The 21,458-nt window shown below is 38.4% G+C and overlaps 1 protein-coding gene across 1 annotated transcript; it reads right to left on the bottom strand.

Moving 5' to 3' along the window:
• Positions 1-947: 947 nt before the first annotated feature.
• On the bottom strand, positions 948-20,106 carry LOC124117519 (NFX1-type zinc finger-containing protein 1-like). The gene is made up of 4 exons (XM_048393549.1): positions 20,013-20,106; positions 6,189-12,230; positions 5,954-6,028; positions 948-5,628 (listed from the first exon to the last, which is right to left on the bottom strand). The coding sequence occupies exons 2-4, from the start codon at positions 12,196-12,198 to the stop codon at positions 5,603-5,605; spliced, it is 6,111 nt and encodes a 2,036-aa protein (XP_048249506.1). The 5' UTR covers positions 12,199-12,230; positions 20,013-20,106; the 3' UTR covers positions 948-5,602.
• Positions 20,107-21,458: the final 1,352 nt, after the last annotated feature.

Here is a 21,458-nt window from a genome sequence, read left to right as displayed (position 1 = left end):
TGCTTTTACTAGTCCGGGTGCCGATTTTATAGTGCTAACCCACTGACATACCGTGCAGCAGAATGGATACACAACTCTGACACAGTAGTGAGTGAGTGAGTAAGGTTTTACGCCGCTTTTAGCAATATTCCAGCAATATCATGGCGGGGGACACCAGAAATGGGCTTCACACATTGTACCCATGTCGGGAATCGAACCCGGGTCTTCGGCGTGACGAGCGAACGCTTTAACAACTAGGCTACCCGACCGCCCCTCAGACACAGTAAACGGTTCTTGTATTAGCCGCTTAATGCCAACCTTCAGCCAGGGTAACAACAAGTACCATATTTTAATGTATTTTGGTATGACGGGCTGTGGATCGAACCCAGACCTTCCGCTCCCTGGGCAGACGCCCCAAATATTTGAAATGTTGTAGTGCATACCACGTTACCTTTGACCTTTGTACATACATGTAGGTGAGATGAGGTGAAATGAGCTTTAACGTCGTGTTCATTGCACTTAATGTGGAGACGAGCTTCTACCCATCGACCGTATTCACCAATTTTGGCACCAAGTGACTACCATCTGTTTTCAAACTTGTTTTTGGTTGGTTGGTTTATTGTTTAACGCCGCACTCAGCAATATTCCAGCTATATGACGGCGGTCTGTAAAAAATCGAGACTGGACCAGACAATCCAGTGATTGATATCATGAGCATCGATCCACGCAACTGGGATCGATGGCCTGCATCAACCAAGTCAGCGAGCCTGACCACCCGATCCCGTTAGCCGCCTTTTACGACAAGCATAGTCACCTTTTACGGCAAGCATGGGTTGCGTAGGACCTATTCTACCCCGGAATCTTCACGGGTCTTGATATCCATGTGTGTACACGTATATGTACACAGTCTTGCAGGACACCTTCACAGAACACTTACTTAACCAGACAGAGATTACACAACCAACGACGACTTCCAAATGTTTAATTACGCTGGATACATGTAGTACGGTATTTTAAATAGCATCACATAATGTATTGAGGACTGCAACTAACAATAGATTCATGGACAATGCAAATCACAACAAAGACATCATTATTAGAACGAGTTACTGATAATATTTACTTCCACTCAATTATCTGATCATCTGGATAACAGTTGCAGCTCTGTGAAGTACCCCTGTGAATGTGAGTGAGTTAAGATTTAACGTCACATCGGCAGTATTTCAGCCATATCGTGAAGGCAGTACCCCTGTGGGGGCACCGGGTTGCTTGTCTTGTCTTAATGGGCAGGGTGGTCAGGCTCGGTGACGTGGTTAATTGTGTGTCATCGTACCCCAACTATGTGGACCGTTGTTCATAACATCTTATGCATTCTACCATGGCTTGCCACTAGATAGCATCACCAGTGAGTCAAGAGTTTTACGTTAGACCGGCATTATAAAAGCTATATTTGTTTTTAAAATAAAGACAGCAAAAGAATGAGCAAAATATCACATATTAAAGATTAAAAATAATCAGTTCAACATATATAAACGTCTTCAACTAGTCATTTCACATACCGTATTCGACGTAATAAGCGCCCTCTCAAACGGCGATATTTACTAATATATTGGCGAGTGAACAATCCAAATTTCTTCCGATTGATCAATGTACGCAAGACTTATCTATTCGGGTATAATACGCATTCGTGTGTTATATGCACTCTTAATTATGGGCAGTTAAATTCTGGAAAATATATCCGTCATGTACATAATACACAGACTTTTCTTTTGTATCACTTAAGGCTGTCAGTATAGTCCACGAAATTTACGATCTTTCAACTCTGTTTTTTTAACCAAAATTTTATTTTAATAAGGGCCCCTATTTCTAATTTTGAGTGCACCCTGGGGGCTTATTACGTCGAATACGGTATATGTACATTCTATCCTGGGGATTATGATGACCTCATGTTCACCTGCCACGTTCATAATGCCCCAGCAGGATTTAAGTCACCACCCCAGCCACTACTAGTTGTATGCAATACTAGCTATAGATTATAAAAGCGACAAAACCCTCTGCACAATCATAAGAAATGACTGCTCATATAGCCCATTGTACTCTAAATACAAAATACCACCACCTAGATAACAGTGACAAAACGCTTTGCATATTCATAAGAAACATCTGCCCAAAAAAGAGTCGATGGTAGGATTCCGACCATCACATGAGCATGTGTTTACGAATCATTATCAAATAGTGATGGTACCAGGTGTTCCCGAAACGATGAGCGTATTCTGACCAAATGGTGGCACCCATCACAAACACATGCAAAGGCAAGTTAATTGGTCACATGAAAAAACACGGGAATTTATGGCACAAGTGAAAATAGGGAATTGCATCGGACATCATGTTCAGATATGTAATGCATTAAAAAAACTTAAAATTGAAAGTGTTGCCGTGTACATTGTTAACATTCGGAATTTACAACGCTAATCTTGTCAGAAGCGTATTATCCTGCAACTGATCAAACGCTTAATCAAAAAAGCTCTACATGTACAACAATCATCACGTCAAAACTGAAATATACAGTATTTGCATACAAAAAAAAGACACACATTTTTACAAAAAAAGGATAATTCTATTCAACTTCTGTCACTAATACATACTTGTGTATTTTATCCCTATTCCGGCTGTAATTGGATTATGCTACACCTGCATATAAAACAATTTATCATCTAAAAGATACTTTAAGTATTAACATAACACATCTCACGAGAATTGGATCATACAACACCTGCACAAAGCACGCTTTATCATCGCAAACATACTTTAAGTGTCTACAACACTAATCGTACGAGGATTGGATTTTCAACATATGCATATAACACACTATATGATAAAACAAAACAAAATTCTTCAGGGATACAACACTAACATTGTTGGAAATGGATTATTCAACACAAAAACACAAAATCTTTAAGTATATACAACACTAGTTTTGCTGGAACTGGAATACAATAACTGCATACAACACAATTTATCGCAAGGCACAGACTTTTTGTATTATAACACACTATTTGAAAAATTAAAAAAACACATCATCTTTAAGTATATACAACACTAGTTTTGCCGGAACTGGATTATACAATAACTGCATACAGCACAATTTATCGCAAGGCACAGACTTTATGTATTTACATCACTAATCTTACTAGAACTGGATTATACAACACCTGCATATAACACACTATTTGAAAAACAACACATCATCTTTACCTATATACAACACTAATTTTGCTGGAACTGGATTATACAATAACTGCATACAGCACAATTTATCGCAAGGCACAGACTTTATGTATTTACATCACTAATCTTACTAGAACTGGATTATACAACACCTGCTTATAACACACTATTTGAAAAATAAAACACATCATCTTTAAGTATATACAACACTAGTTTTGCTGGAACTGGATTATACAATAACTGCATACAGCACAATTTATCCGAAGGCAGAGACTTTATGTAATTACATCACTAATCTTACTAGAACTGGATTATACAACACCTGCATAAAACACACTATTTGAGAAACAACACATCATCTTTAACTATTTACAACACTAGTTTTGCTGGAACTGGATTATACAATAACTGCATACAGCACAATTTATCCGAAGGCAGAGACTTTATGTAATTACATCACTAATCTTACTAGAACTGGATTATACAACACCTGCATAAAACACACTATTTGAGAAACAACACATCATCTTTAACTATTTACAACACTAGTTTTGCTGGAACTGGATTATACAATAACTGCATACAGCACAATTTATCCGAAGGCAGAGACTTTATGTAATTACATCACTAATCTTACTAGAACTGGATTATACAACACCTGCATAAAACACACTATTTGAGAAACAACACATCATCTTTAACTATTTACAACACTAGTTTTGCTGGAACTGGATTATACAATAACTGCATACAGCACAATTTATCGCAAGGCACAGACTTTATGTATTTACATCACTAATCTTACTAGAACTGGATTATACAACACCTGCATATAACACACTATTTGAGAAACAACACATCATCTTTAACTATTTACAACACTAGTTTTGCTGGAACTGGATTATACAATAACTGCATACAGCACAATTTATCGCAAGACACAGACTTTATGTATTTACATCACTAATCTTACTAGAACTGGATTATACAACACCTGCATATAACACACTATTTGAGAAACAACAACTTTTTCATGTATACAGCACTATCCTTGCAAGATTAGTAAATGCCTGCATATAACACAATTTATCATCAAAAACATACTTTATGTATTTACATCACTAATCTTACTAGGTTGGTTGGTGATTTCAAGTTCACGAGCGAAAGACATTCTGTACTAGGTTAATAATAGGAGATTGGAATGAAAGTAAGGTGGCGAACGGGTGAAGGGTGTCTTTCATAATGAGGAATAATGGAGACTTATAATACTTGATATTCATTATTCACTGTATATAAACTCTGTCTTTTCATAATCAATCAAGTTTTCATATATCACACAAACCTCACTTCATCACATATACAAACAATTGACAATTCGATAAGGCAATTAAGTGAGAAAGTGACCAAACATATTTTTTTCTGTCAAATAGTTAACAAAACCCATTGCATCATGATTTCTTTGCAGTGGAATAATATACAGACATGGATTCCGTACTTTCTTTCATGTTTGTCAAAAGTCAAATAAAAGATAACGATAATATTTGGCTTCATTTGCTTTGTTAACCGGCTTTCTGTAAGACTAAATACCCATCTATGCATGTCCAGCCACTAAGGTAAATTCGTAGATTACTGTAGACTGTCACCCAAGACACTGATCCAGGGGTATTTCCATCATACGGCTAACTACGCTAGACATTAATGTTTCTTATTGATATGATGTAAGTATAATGTATAAAGTAGAACTTGAACAAGTTCTAAGGAAACATGTGAGTTTTACAAACGATCGTCATTGCACCCTGGATTTGTAGTCTCAAACTGTAAACATCACTCTACATCACTGTGAATACGAAATCAGATGTATTTATCGCAACAAACGTACACATTATATCTAGTACATACATGTTTATCAAAGGTAACGTGCACGACTTTCCTGTTTACAAGAGAGGTATGTGATCGAGTGTCTCGTAACACTCAGGTCAATTTTCCACGTAGGTACAAGAAAAACATTCCTGGAGTCCCGGTATTGCTAGAGCATTCCGAAAACTCACATTTAACACAATCAGTAAAAAAAAGTATTAATGCATTTCAGGTTTACATTAAAATAGCATGTAGCTCTTTAACTGAACTAATGTTATACATAAGGTTCCTATGTTTGTATTGATATGCAACATACCTCAAGCTGACAGGTGAGAATGTCATATTCTGTAAAATGCATCTGTCATTTTTAACCTTTAATTTTTGAATAATTGAATAATCATGAACTGCTGTTGTTGCTGATTGATATATGGCCACGACAAGTCAGCATCCCCAAATACCTCTTTAGACTACAGGAAACTCCACGTGCATCGCCAATTCAGGTTTTGGCCTTGTCATTGGTCCCCGTGACGTATTCACCTTATGTTTGTGCAGCCTGGGGTTCTTCTGCAATGATGAAAAGGTTCATTCATTCACATATAAAACTATGTTGCCAAACCAATTCCCCGACCAACTGGTCAGCATAAACACTTGAAGTTGTTGATTAAGTTCTTGTCAGATCAGTGCTGCTGTTACTCCCAAGCTCAGTGACCTCAGTGATTTACAGAACATAGATGTTAACAGCTTTAATGACATATGTGGAATAGTACTGTGATCCCAACAAGCGCATTAAGGCAACTGAGACACACAGATGTGCATAAACAAGTGTGCTGTCTTTGAGCATTGGGTCAAGCATACATCCTCATATAAAAGAACAAAATATTGAAGTTACCTTTCATACATTCGGGACACTTTACTTCATCCAGGTTAGGTTTCTCGTATGTGCTGCCCTCAAAAAATATGTGACCTGTTTAAGAAGATATATTTGTGTCACTGTTGCCAAAGCAATATATGCACAAGAAAACTATTTTGTAATCACTGGTATCAGTATACAAATCATCAGGTCATTATTACTTGATGTGGTTTTGAACAACCGAGTGAAGAAGACCACATATTGTACGACTTACGATTTCTGCATTTGAACCAGCATCCAAACACGAGGGGCTTGGGAAGAACAATATTTTGGACGTGTAACCTTAGTGGTTGGTCATCAGATTCAGGTACACACAATGTTTCTAAAAGATCTTCTATCCCAGATGATACACGTGGAATCAGTGGTCCCGTTTGCTGCAAGAGTCTTATGCCACTCTCTAAAGTCACGCGCTGGGCACCAGTTAGTTGAGAATCAGCTGCAGCCCCTGTATCAGTGACAGGAACATCGAAGTTCTCTTCCTGGCTATTGATGGTGTTGTCATCATCCAGAACTCTTAGAAGGGTCAACAGTAACGTCTGACGTTTCAATTCCTTTTTTGCATCAGATGTCTCTTGTTCACTAAAGTAGTCCCTCTCTTCAGAAATCCATTTCCGTAAGTATTTTATGTCTTCTGAACATTGATTGACCACATGCATATTTGAAGAAGATTCATCCCATTGTTCTAGGCTTTCCTCAATATTCCATACATCATCTAACAGTGGCAATCTGATTTGTGCAGAGATCCAGCTGTCCGATTCGGGTCTCCTGAATCTGAGTCTTTTTCTTTCAAAAACAGATGGGAAACCTGTGTGACGTGATCCTGTTTTGGGCACAGCTTCAATAGCTTGGCGAAAGATCTGTTCTTGCTTTTGTTGAGCATTGGATAGTTCAACAATATCAGCCTGTATGCATTTCAGAATTTTACCATACCTAGGGTTGTTCCTTATAGGAGTTGAACAGAAAGGACAACTTCTATAACCGATTTCAACTACGCCATATTTGTTGAAAAAAGGTTGCATCCACTTATCCAGAAAGGTCACATCCAACATGTGGCTACAGTCAGAAAGTTGTACATATCTTGACTTATGACTGAAAGGTCTACGTATAAATGTAAAGTCGCCCTGGTTACATATTTTGCACTTGCTTGGGCACTTCTCGCCACATAATCCAGGACACAGATGCCTGCATTCTAGTCGTCTTTTACAAGGTCTGGAGCAACGGCGGCTATTATCATTGCACCGTTTGTCACATCGAAAATGTGGACAAAGCCAAGTACATTGCTTGTTGCATTCAGTACATTTTTCTCCACATTTGTTTCTACATTGACCGTGATCACAAAGTGTTGGACACCTGTGACTACAAGGTTGCGTGTATGTCCCTTTAATGTCGCTCATGTGTCCGCAAACAAGCATACATTTGTGTTCCTCTTTGCACTGGCGATGTAAACGACCTCCCCAACATTCAACGCATGACCCACCACAGGGATGGCCACATGTGAGGATCGTATTACATTTAACTTTGCACTGGATATTGGGGACATTTTTATCTTCACATAGAATCGACTTTTGATGGCCACATGTCAAGAGTTTGAGGATGTATGTTTTACATCTACATCTTTGGCCACACAGATTCTCACACATGTGCCCACACTGTAAGATATTCTCACAATTTGTCATGCACTGTGCGTACCTAGGATCGTCAGAGCACTTAATAAGTTCTTCATGTCCACATCTGGGAAGTATTTTAGGAACCTCAACTGAACATTTTCCACAACGTTCATGACATTTCTTATTGCATGGATGTCCTTCTGGACATACTTTTTCACAGTCGTGCTCACATTTGCCAAATCTGGGATCAAGATGACACTCACTATCTTGCACATGACCACACTCTGGCAAAGTTTTAGATACTGTAACCCTGCATGGTCCACACCTTTCAAAGCATTTCTTTTGGCAGTGATGACCTCTCTCACAAGTTCTTTCACATTGTGTTTGACAGTTTTCGTCTTCAGGGGGTACATGACAGTATCCCTCTTGAGTATGTTCACACACTGGCAACACCTTTGGAACAACAACAATACATTTCCCACACTCCTCAAAACATGGCTTTGGACAAGTATGCCCAACTGTACATGTTTTAAGACAAGCTTTCTGGCAATGATATTCACTATGCTCTCTGTCTAATGGATGACATGAGTATCGGCAAACATGTCCACAATTAAGTCGGAAGTCACACTTTTTCATGCAGCCTCCATCAGGAGCAGCATTGAAGTCCTCTGGTATAATTGCAACAATTCCATCATTGTTTGAATGGTTTTGACAATACAGAGGTAGCCCTGGTCCAAGTTCACCCATTTGATTCACATCAGAGATAATTCGTCTCCAGAGGTCACTCTTTCTGGACAGCAAATCAAAATTGCCTATGACATACATTCCCATCTTTGCTCGCGACAAAGCCACACAAACTCGGTTCTCGATCCTCAGAAATCCAACCTTTTCTTCAACATTGCTCCTTACTAGGGACAGGAGGATGATGTCATTCTCTTCACCTTGATAATTGTCCACAGGCGTGATAGTAACATCATAAAACTCTGGGTTTGGCAATTCTTTTCTTATGCGAGCTACTTGACCCAAATAAGCACTTAGAATTGTTATCTGTGACTTCTGATAGCCTTGCAGAAGAAGATACTTGCAAAGTCTAACTATATAGTTCACCTCAAAGCCATTGAAATGGCTCATTGAATCTTCTTTTTCACCCTCATGTTCAGAGTGATTGATGAAAAACAAGTTTTTTGCAATACCTTTCATGTTTTCATACTTAGATACTTTAGGATGGTCATCCAGACGAAGGTAAATGTGCCTCATCAGTCTCGAAATACAGGGCCTCATTCGATGCTGAAGTGTCAAACAGTTGATCCTGAGTCCATTGTTGACCATTCGTTCAAATAATGAAAGGTCAAGGTTGAATCTTTTCGCCAAAGTATGCACATTCGGATTGGGACGAAGCTGCTGGTGATCCCCAATGAGAATAAGATGTTCACATCCAGGATGTATTGATGTAACTGTATGACTTTCTAGAACTTCTGCCGCCTCTTCAATGATAATAATACGTGGCTTAACCAACTTTAACAGTTCATAATTCTTTGCCGCCCCTGTTGTAGTCATTCCAACTACCATTGCCTTTTTCAAAATATTCTCATCAATCTTTCTTTTGACATTTTCATACTCTGTCACTGTTTCTTTGAACTTGCAAAGCTTGTCTTTCAGCTCATCCAATCTCTTTCTTTCAAGAAAATCTTGCAATAATTGTACCCAGTACCAATAGAGACGCCATCGGTCAGTCCTTTGCAGCTTCCAGATATATGTGACATTTTGTACTTCCTTGGGTGTCATACATCTTCTAAGACGTAATAATCCCTGCATATTTTTAAGAATGACTTCCTTTTGTTTTTTTGAAAGTTTCTTCAAAGCTTCTATATTTTCTTTGTCTGCACCATTGTCACTCTCTGAATTAGATTCAGCATTGGCTTTGCTGACATCTTTCATTGTTAGAGCAAAAATTTGGTTTTCAGTTTCAAGTAATTGGTAGTTCTGGGTATAGTATTCTTGTGCAGATTGAACCCCTGCGTCTTTCATTCGTAACCATTTGTTGCGCTTTGTAAGCATACCAAACCCCAACCAATTAAGTATAGCAGAATTGCAATGTCTTGCATCAAACTGTTTTGTGAGATGATAAAAATGTTCTTTTATGAAGGGCCTCAAAACATCTTCATGAATGACCCCCTCTCTTAAAACATTTATTTGCCATCCACATCTCCGAATGTCGCTCTTGCACATTTGCAGTTGACTTGTTATGTCAGACAAAGGTCTGTTGCGTCTCAAGTCAAATCTTCTATTCCTGATGTTAAACTTGTCTATTTTGTCATTTTTGCTCTGGCCTCCAATACGGACAATGCTATTGCAGTCATCAGGTTTGATAAATCTGGATATTCCCTCCATGAACTGATCTAAGGCATGATTGGTGTAACACATTAGGAGCATTGGACTGGTTTTGTCATGTTCGGACACATCTTTATCATCTGTGTCCGTGTGCCACAAGTGTAAGTTTGACAGCAAGGTTTCCACAAGTTTCAGACCTACGTATGTTTTTCCAGTCCCGGGAGGACCTTGGATAATGGAAAATTCTTCTGTAAGGGCAGCTTTAAATGCTTTGTATTGTGAATCATTTAGTCCCAGGTCTTCTGCAATTGGCCATGTATCATGGTCTGTACCTGTACCATTCTCCTCTGGAACAACTTCAGCTTTTCCATTTTTGTCAGAGTTCAAGTCTGACTTCAGTGTAGCTTTAGTTTTACTAGTTGATGTTTGCAAATCTAATTCTGCATGTCGTTGGACAACCATAGAAAAGTCTATTGGCGCACTGCAATATTTCATATAGAGAGGTGGCCTTGTACATGGTTCACATTCAAGAATGTATTTCGTGAATGGCATGTCATCAGAGACACATTTGAGAGCCTCTAAAACAGGCCTGTATGCTTCAAAATAAGCAGGTGTTTCTATCATTACATATGGTCCTCCTTTGAATAGGCTAAAAGATGCACTGTAATCTATCTCAAAATACACAGTGACATTGCCTTGTTGAAGTTCATTTTCATTTCTTTGTTTCACTGTTGCATTGTAAAATGTCAGGAAGTTGTCTGAAGATAGACATACAAGTGCATCATTTGTTAGACGTTTAGTATTTTCCCACTTAATTCCCTTCAGTTCTTCAGTCTTAAAGGAAAGTTTGTGAAGTATTTTCTCATTTAATGACCACACCACATCTTGAATGATAACGTCTTTATAAACATTAATGCTTTTTCTAATGTTTGGATCTTTTGGGGAATCCCAATATTCTTGTATACCTTCTCTAAGTGGCTGAATAAAATCCTCTCTCAAGAGCCTGAATTGGGTGTCCAAATATTCATCAATATCACCGTATGTTCCACTCTTCTTATTTCTTCTGAGGAATGGTATATGTCTCATGTTAAGATCTTCCCTTTTTGGATATATAGACAAAGTCCGGAAATCATCAGGTGGTTTGATTTTCTTTCGCTGTTTTTGAGCTCTCTCTTTTTCTTTGTTTAGCTTGCTCAGTATGTGTTCCTTTATGCATGAAAATGCTTTCATTTCTTGCAAAAGGTCTTCATTCCCACTTTTGGTTTCTAGCTTCATTGTTTGAACAATGTTTTTTACACGTGTGTCAAGACCCAGTATAAGCATGACACTACTTGGAAAATGACTACTGATATATTGTAAAACAATGTATAAATCTTTTAATAAATTTGTCTTCTCCTCCATAGTACATTCTATGTCGGACATTTCAGTCAGCATCTCTGGCACAATCTTTTTCAAAAAGTTTGATTCCTTCAAAGCAGCCAGCATCTTTGAGACATTTTCAGCAGATGTACGACTCTTGCACCCTTTAGCTAGAATAGCAGTCATCAATAAGGTGTTGTCTAATGTCCAGTTCTCTGTATCTAAGGCTGTCTGAAACCAACTTCCGGCATCTGCAGTGCACCTCGCAATATTGTCTGAGGACTGACACCTTAAATGTTGAAGATCTTGTAAAGACACGTTTCCATTTCTGAAATATCCAGAATATTCAGCAGCAGCTTCACCGTCAGTCTTTGCTCTCTGCACAGGTGAAACCGGGTCAGCTGCTAAATTCGTATCCAGTTTACACGCCTTTGTTCCATGATCACTGTTCCACACCTGACTGATTTCATGTTTCTCGTTGTTTGTTTCATTGGGAAACCGTCTTTTGTGGTCTGTAGGGAGTTTGTATTCGACCACCTCCAGTGCAATACTGTGTGATAAATCTGATCTTTTCTTTCTATCACCATTCCTGGTCGCATCAGATCTTTTGGATCCAATGGTAAGTTGTGTTGAATGACCATCTTGACATTCGGATGTTACTCTGGAAGGAACTTCATTAGTTTTATGTTCGAGTGAAGGGTTATCATCAATTCCGCATCTCTTTTTCATCTCCTCCTCATATTCCACAATTTCAGGATACCTTCCTGTGTCTGACTTTGTTTCGAGACATGGGCGAAGGGATCGTCCTCCTTCTCCATGATAAAATGGCTTGGGATACCGCTGTGGCACTTTGTCCCTCTCTCCGTTGCCATCATGGTGATATTCATCATTGAGTCTGGATCCCTTTGGGGTCTCTTGTCTATCCATGGTACAGCATGCATCCACTGAACAGTAAACACCTACAGAAAATATGTTACATTGATTTATTGTTTCCTTTCGATTTGGTTTGGTTTGGTTTGTTGTTAAACGCCGCACTCAGCAATATTCCAGCTATATGACGGCGGTCTGTAAAATAATCGAGTCTGGACCAGACAATCCAGTGATTGATATCATGAGCATGGATCCACGCAATTGGGATCGATGACATGCATCAACCAAGTCATCTAGCCTGGCCACCCGATCCCGTTAGTCGCCTTTTACGACAAACATAGTTACCTTTTACGGCAAGCATGGGTTGCTGAAGACCTATTCTACCCTGGAATCTTCACGGGTCGTTTCCTTTCGAGGTGATGGGGGAGGGTATATTTTATGGTATGTCTAGTAAGGATGTAGCGCAAAGGGTTGTACGATTATAGTTTGGTTGGTATTAAAGTGGTATTAAACTCCTTTTATGCTCTCTAAAAATGTATTTGCTAAGATTGTCTCGACTTTACATAGACACCTTTAGCAAATCGCCCTTGTTTAAGTAGACATGTACGTATAATCATTGTGTACAATCAAACAAGTGCAAGTAGTATTGATTATTTGTTATATATCAATTGATATGCACTCATGATAAGAATGCTAAATGGTTTAAAGAAAACCATTTTTCACAATCACAACTACCCATCTCAAACATATTCATCATCATGATATTAATCAGCTTGTGTCATATTCCCAACAATTCGGCTAAAAGTTATAGCATAATGAACCATAAATTAACTGTAAACCGGTAGTTTGTTTAACTGTTACAACACATTTAACATTAACACAGAACAGAGCCTGGGAAATCCGCTCGGAGTAAACAAACACGAGCGTCACGTGTAGCGACCAGAAGTGGGATACGACTAGAACTGGGATAAACAGTCCACAATTTCGTAAAACCCCATTTACTGCGGTAATGCTTTCGGTTAGTTCTAAAACGTATGGCGATATATATGCGGAATTAGTTTAGTTTAAGTTATTTTGGGGGACCATACTGAATATGATCTTTTGTATATTTTCATGTTCCGTTCTCAATAAATAACCCACATTAAATTCTTCACTATAAATTGGAAACATCATGAGTGTCTTGTTATTTTGTACTTGTCAAATATTCACACGCTATAAGTGCGGCAATTCACATTCATGCACAAATGTCACTGTATATGTACGATATTTCTTTTCACAAACTATGTTACTTGTTTGAGGTGGCTTAGTTCAGTAGTTATATTTCACAGGGCGTCATACGACTCTTGCTCAGAAGCTGTTTGATCAATGCAACATTCAAGGTCTCAGTAAAGCTTTCAAAAAGGTGTATGGCAGAGATGTGGAGGACATTTCCAAATTTGACGCATCAGTGACAAAAATGATGTCCGATGCATGTGCATGATGTGAGATACGTTCCCGTGTTTTTCGTTCCGGTGAAAGATTAATAAACACATGTTCATGATATAGTCGGAATCTTACAGTCGCCTCTGTATTAGGCTGTGACTTCTATTGGATATGGAAAGAGATTTGTCGCTTTATTTAATTTTCTTTTTAATATGGAAAGGGTTTTGTCGCTTTCATTTTGCCGTCTCACTTCTCACAACCTTCACATTAAACTCCTTCAAAGCCATGCTTAAGTTACAAATGCAATGCGGCGATAAAGTATGGGTTGACAACCACGCAACATACACAGGATACTGCAGTGTTCTGTAGGTGGTAGCGGTCAGTGCAGATCATTCCATTTAAGAAGCAGAATGACATAAATAAGCCGTATTACACTTCAAAGCTGTTGTTCATGGACAAGGCATAGTTATGAAATTGCTAAAAGATTAATGTAATAATCAACTGCTTCAGGAATTTAAGTTTAGGTTATATGGAAAAATGTGAGAGATTGATTTTATAGTGTCTTTTTAGTTACTGGTGTTTTCATATATGATACACTGTCACACACGAACAGTCACTATATATTTTAAAATATATATTTGAACGGACTGAGAACTATTTGCGGTGCAGGTCGCTGTAAGAGTCATGACAAAAAGTATAATGAAACAAATTTTATTACAAGTATTTCGCCGGAATATCTAAATAAAGTTTTTCCATGTCTTGTCTCAGCAAAACAGTAATTTAAACCTGAGAAACAGATCTGATGTCCAGACAATCAACTGTAAGACCCAGAGATATGTTAAAACGTTTCTACCCAATACGATAAGCTTGTGGAACGCTATGCACGGGAAGTGTATTGACGATTGGTCACGAAGAAAATTTACAATCATTTCCCCTGGCTTAAACAAGACACTTGAACCTCGGTACTAGTCTTGTTACCTAATTCATTGTTGCCACAGGCTCTGTTGTAGCGAGTGAAACGCTGATAAATCTAACTGACATGTATGGGGGAGATAAGACTGCTTATGTTGTTATCATTTTGAAGGTGTTATACATTTTCTATTTAAATGCAAATACTAAGCAAATATCAGAAATAATATGCATTTGTACACCCATGGTTATAATCTGAAAATAATTTTCAATAGTGACTCAACTCATATTGAAATAGTTAAATCAGTGCATTACTTTAAATAATGAGAACTAACTTTTTCATTAAATGTTGATGTTTTGTAACTGCAACATTCTTAAACAGATTCCATTAAGTAAACTTACGGTATTCGATCTAACCATATACATTTAGTTATATTTAGAGTTAACATGTTTAATTTACCAGCTCTAAGCCAAATGATGCATATGTTTTAAATATTTGTCACATAGGCCATGGAGTAAGCACAGAAACGAAGTTAACGTGAGTGGAACGTCGGGAGAAAATAAATAGCAGTGACCAAGCCCTGTGAATATTTCAAAATATGTTTCTCCTTTATTCGACTTTATCGCAGTATAAAAGGGACCCAAAGCTTTGCTTATATTTAAATATCAGAAAAACGTTTGTTGAAAACATTGTATAGCTTCACATATACACTTGATCAAAATATTGAAGAGTAATGAAGTAACAAAACTATTTCGTAGCAAACGTATGTTGTATAAAACAGATAGTTGTCAACGGTATGTTTGCAAATTTATCTTCGCATATATCCCAGGAATTGGCGTTGTTTCAGTTTTGACGTATAATCTCGCTCTGAAGGCATCGACGTGCAGAATGAATGGAATCTCTGTGAGGTTGTGAGTATTATTATCTGTTAGGGTGTACGTTTAGCATTTCGAATCACCAACCTTCCAGAAGGGAAACTTCATGTATGTTTTGATACTTATCTTTTTAGGGGAAAGGGGTTGGGGCTGAAAATTATTTACCAAGGACATTTCTTAGAAATATGGAAATTGTTTTTTCGCTTTTATTTACAAGTTGAAACACACAGATGTAACAAAATAAAAGATGGTGAAAGGATGTGTAATTTATGCAAGCAACATGACTTTGATGATGAGTATCAGTATTTAAAACAAAGTGATTTCTTGGAAGGGAAAAGAATGTCGTTAACCATGGAAACATTTAAAATAGCCAGGAATAGAACAAGAGCTTTAAACGTAGATTGTGTTAAGACATCTTAAGACCAGAAAACCACACATCTATTGTTTACAGGATGCACACTTTACAGGTGATATGGAGACACAAAGATATTAATGACACTAAAATGAGTGCAGAATAAGTTTATATTCAAAGTATAATTTCACTTTGATCTTGTCAGAGAAAAAGGTACGTTAGTAAGGAAAATTATCACGCCAGACTTAAATTTCTTACAAAATCCCTACGCTAACACACCACCTAACACATATAGTACGGTCCAAACCATGAATCAGCATATTTCATGTTTTCTATTTTCTATTCGAGGACGTCAGGAAATTGTCTTGTCGAAAGTCCAACCCAAGCTATAGATTAGATCATTCACGATATCGAATAACACTACACTTGGCTGATACTGAATACACCAAACTGCTGAAAAAGTAAGGAAGATGAATTGCAATATACCAAATACATGGGCAGTGATAGCATAAACGTATTTAACTTAAATGGAAAACTGTCTTGGGAAACACATTAACCGATGTTAAAAGTAAAAGTATGAAATCGTAATATTACAAAATAAAAAGGAAAGAAATCAACAAATTATGGCACAAATTTGCTAAATGAACCTGAACTACATGCTAATTGCTAATTTAGACGCAAATAATACCAAACATAGATATAACAAAAACTAAATAAGATGAAGTCACTAATACAAATATCGAAGGTTTCATCATTAGATCAAACGGCACTCGACTGAAAATTGGAGAAACCAACTAAACATATTTTTGCCATTGAGAGAAAGACGTGTTTAAACAAAGCACTGTTGAAACTTGAAACCAAAAACGGGACAACTGTATCAAAAACAAAATAATTCATCAACCAAGTACAAATGCATTAAGATATTACCAATGTCACGAGGATTTCGAACATTTGGTACACCAAAGCCTAATACAGATTAACATGACAGCATTGAGGGACCATTAACCCATAATGAAGTACCAAACGCCCTCAAACATAAAGGGAATGAAAATGTCCCGGACCATCGGATTATACTGTCGAATTTTAAATATTCTCTTGGAAAGACGTTAAAATTTAAAAACAGGGATGTATTACACCTTTGCCTCAAAGCGTTGAACCAAAACACTTTCTCAAAAATTGGTAATCATTCACAATTCAGGGTTGTAGTCAACAAACAAACGCTCACTATTTCATGCAAACTGAGTGAGTGTTGAGTGCTACCGGGACAGTACATGCTCATCCTTTTTCGCTAACTCTTAGTGCCATTCATATATTTTTCACATATAATTCACCGCTTTATTGCTTCTTACGCCAAATATTTTGTTTGTTTGTTTAACGCCACACCCAGCAATATCCCAGCCATATGACGGTCTGTAAATAATCAAGTCTGGACCAGACAATCCAGTGATTGATATCAAGCGCATCGATCCAAGCAATTGGGATATGATGACATGCATGAACCAAATCAGCGAGCCTTACCACATGATCCCGTTGGTCGCATCTTACGACAAGCATAGGCGCCTTTTACGACAAACATGGCTTGCTGAAGACCTATTCTAACCCTTTACGACAATGGAATCTGTTTCGGCGGATAAGCGAGACTGGTTATTCTCCGGCGTTGACCTTTGTATAACCATGAATAATTAACTTCGATCTTCGACATCCTGGTGGAAGTCGCACTTTTCAGATCATAACCAAGCCAATACAAGCCGGGCACAAGAAACGGTTCTCATGGACGGCACATATGATCATGTTAGTTCAGGTTCGGGCGGGAAATCTCGCTATTAAGATAATTACAATGCTAAGACAAACTGCGGAGGTCCAAGAAACGGTTCTCACGACCTGCATGTATGATCATGATAATTCTGGTTCAAGTATATTATGACTGGATAATTGTTTCATGTTATAATGCGACTATAAAGTCAGTAGGACTACCATTAAGATTTGTATACATTTTGCATTTACCGTATTTTCTTGGGTATAGTGCGCACTTTTTTTCTCCAAAAAACACAGCTGTGAAGAAGGGGGTGCGCATTATACACGAATTAATGAGTTTTGATGTTTTTCCCCCCATGGAAAGACATTACCGTGAGCACGTAACACCGGAAATACCATGTCAACAAATCCATACTGAAGTACGCAAATTAGTCATGTAATTACACTGTCTGGCTTTAAAAAGTGTTGTTTGTATATCTTGACTTATGTTTGTAACTTATTTTATTAATTTTATTCAAAATTCCTTTTAATATATATTAATTAATTTCGGCAAAATCGTGTGTGAAGCGATCGGAAGATCGCACAACTCACCGTTATCAACAGCAACCACGGTCAGATTACCGCTATTGAAACGAACATTAGTTGCCAGAGAATGGATACATATATCATAAATGCCATACTGTGACTCGTTAAAAGTCATAATTGTTTTTGTTGGACGATTCTATGTCAACACGTAATTCTCGTGATCACGCGATCTCGTGCACGGGAGCCTTGACGGTGACTGGTCAGACTGGTTCCATGTGAAAAATAATACCCGGCAATAGCGATCAGCTGCTTCGCTTAGGGTTATTATTAGGGTACAAGTGGGCAGAGACGAAAAGGCTGGGTGTGGTTTGGAAATGGCAATTCATTTAACAAGAGAAACCACGTCTTTATATTAGGCATGGGCATGCGACACCCCCAACAGAAAATCAAATTTGTTTGTATCTAAAGCTTTGACACCAGATAATGTAACCGGATCCTTCAGTGAATGTACCTTTGAGATCATATGACTTTAAAGTGCTATTTGGTACATTACAAAGAGTTTTGAAATGCTTTCAAAAGCGACTGTCGTCAACTACACGGATACATGCCGCGCCGACAGCAACCGATCCACGGCAACAGCGTCTAGACTCACAGTGATATTAGATTTTTATGAATGAGCTTTTATATGTTGAATGAGGTTTTTGTTTTTGCTACGTGTCCTTACAGTCTTAGTCTCCTCTTATATTAAATCTCAGTAGGTATCTGTTTCCCCGATATTTCATGGACACGGGAACGTTGTCACTTGTTGTTCCAACACATGATATGTATGTCATGGAGCATAGGAAGAATGGTCTTATACTTTGATAAGTTAAGCAAGAACTTTAGACATGGCAATTAAAACATAATCTATGTGTCATAATCTCTAGGCTCCGACTCAAACAAAACACACAGCTCATAGGAACTGAATGCATTTTGTTCCCATTCAACTACTGCAGTGTCTGTCTTGATACAGAGCTCAGTATCTTAGTGAATCATGGTAGACTGACGATGGGAATATTGCTTTGTGAAAACCACCCTGACTAGATCTGTGCATTGTCGCGTACGTGCCATTCTACTGGGGAATTACGGGAGTGATATCATGGTTAGAAATTAAACATGATAATGGATAGTAATTATAGATAATAAGCAACACGGCCATTTTCATAGGAATTGCATTTTTTCATTCGCGATCTGTATAAAAAGAAGAAATTTTATTCCGCTTTAGTTCCGCATTACCACTTTTATGCGCTGCTACATTTAGCTACAAATCACGGATATCGAGTCAGTAACACTGCCATTGGTGCACTTTGCAGAACGGAGTAAACATATAAAACACAAGAAGTGCAAATGATTTTACTCTTATTAAATGTTTGTCAATTAAACACATAGCTGCATGTGACAGATATAATTCTCTATAGTGTTTATCCCAGTTCTGGTCGTATCCCACTTCTGATCGCTACACACGTGATGATGCCGTCGGTCGGTTCCTCTGGGTGCACCTCAGCAAAACGTCACCGATTTCTCTGGCGAAAATGGCACCGCATCTGGCGAAAACGGCTACTATGTGTCGGGCGAAGCCGCACCTCTGTTTTTAATAATGATGTATTTACATGTTATTGGATGTATGTGATGTATTTACACGGACAGTTTAGTAGTCCTCGGCAATCTGAAATCTGTTCCTTTACCTAAAACATAATACGAGGTGCCGTTTTCGCCCGGTGACGTTTTGCTGAGGTGCCGTTTTCCCTATAATCCGTTCCTCTCGGCTGGAGCCGCTATGTTATACGTTTGAAACATTGCGCTAAACTGCTCGTTTTTTTCCAATAAAAGTAAGAAGTATCAAATCTACAGTGGGACTACATCAAATTTCAAAATATAGTAGGTTATCTCCTAGGTGACTGGCATTCACTGTCAGCAGTAAGGTCTAATATATGCAATCGGGACAAATACGATGGTCCCTACTTCGAGATAAACTAGAGTGGAATATACATACTCGATGTGAGTGGGCTCCAGAACAGGCATCCTCTGTAACAGACACAATTGTTATGACAGTCCGACAATGAATGTCGGCGTATCTGTGAGTCTCCTTTCCGCGAAATACCGCGACTAAAAATACCACTACCCCGAATTTGGGTTACTGCCAAGTGCAGTGTAATCTTACATGAATATGACCTCTATGGCATAACGCTCAGTTATATAGCACGATACGATAGCATGCAAGGTTTACAACCGCCCGTGTATTATTTGCCAAGCTGTGTAATATTGATTCGTCGATATATTTATAAATACGTATCTTATGCTGGCTTTCTGTGCGGGAGTGAATGAGTGGGGTTGAACAGTTGTTTGGTTTTATCCCAGTGTTTCAGCTGGATATGTGAGGAAGGCCCGAAACTTAGACTCTAACCCCTTTGGGGAAAGCCCACGAACAAGGGTACAGTGCTTAACATAATCAGAGCGAACATGGATTCGAACCCACGATGTCATGTTTCTGTGTCCAAAGGGACACAACACAATTAGGGCGCTTGACACGACTTGGCCACCCGTACACACAGTTCCACTGAAATTGCCACAGGTGTTAATAGTGTCTTGAGCACTTATTTATAAATGCGACAAAAACATTTTAATAATCACAAGACTTTGTTCGTGTGTATGTTGTTTTAACGCCGCACTCAGCAAGAACATTCCAGCTATATGATGGCGGTCTGTTTATAATCGAGTCTGGACCAGTCTGGACAATCCAGTGATTGATATTATGAGCATCCTTCTATGCAATAGGGATACGATGACCAAGCCAGCGAGCGTGACCACCCGATTTCATTAGTCACCTCTTACGACAAGCATAGTCACCTTCACCGCAATATTCAAGCAATATCACGGAGGGGTACACCAGAAATTGGCTTCACACATTGTACCCATGTGAGGAATCGAACCTGGACCTTCGGCGTGACGAGCGAACGCGTTAACCACTAGACCACCCCACCGCCCGGACACTATTGTAAGCCTATGTTAAAGTATGGGAGTTAAGATCATCTTAGCACTAAGATCGCTTTGTGCAAGTGGGCGCAGTACAGAATCTTTGGAGTATCTGTGATTCTACTTTTCATAACAGATAGTGAAACCTCGTTATACCAGACGCCGTCTAATCCGAACGCGCATCGGATATTTACAGTTGGCAACGTCTTTATATAGCAATACGAACATTACTACGTGTTATTGATGCGTTGATCCGAACAATTTCACCGGGAACACCTCCGCCGATTTAACAGGATTTCATTGTATACGTGTATAGTCTCACTGTGAATTAAATTAATAAATGAAATATACTAACTCTTTGTTGCTCATCTCCGTGCTATCAGTCCCCACTAAAACACCTTGAACGAGCAGAACAACTCATCAGGTTTGGATAAATGTGAAGGTTAACGTAACAATGGAATTCATT

The sequence above is a fragment of the Haliotis rufescens genome, unplaced genomic scaffold, assembly GCF_023055435.1.
Source record: "Haliotis rufescens isolate VD_foot unplaced genomic scaffold, xgHalRufe1.0.p SCAF_12, whole genome shotgun sequence".
NCBI classification, from domain to species: Eukaryota; Metazoa; Mollusca; class Gastropoda; order Lepetellida; family Haliotidae; genus Haliotis; species Haliotis rufescens.
The sequence above is the reverse complement of the archived record's forward strand: the minus strand, read 5'-3'. Positions and strand labels throughout refer to the sequence as shown.

Bases quoted from the DNA above. Each gene is read 5' to 3' on its own strand.
- LOC124117519 (XM_048393549.1), bottom strand. From the start codon at position 12,198: ATGGATAGACAAGAGACCCCAAAGGGATCCAGACTCAATGATGAATAT. The intron at 6,029-6,188 runs GTAAGTCGTACA...CTTCTTAAACAG, and splicing joins CTGGTTCAAATGCAGAAATC to GTCACATATTTTTTGAGGGC. The intron at 5,629-5,953 runs GTAACTTCAATA...TCATCATTGCAG, and splicing joins GTGTCCCGAATGTATGAAAG to AAGAACCCCAGGCTGCACAA.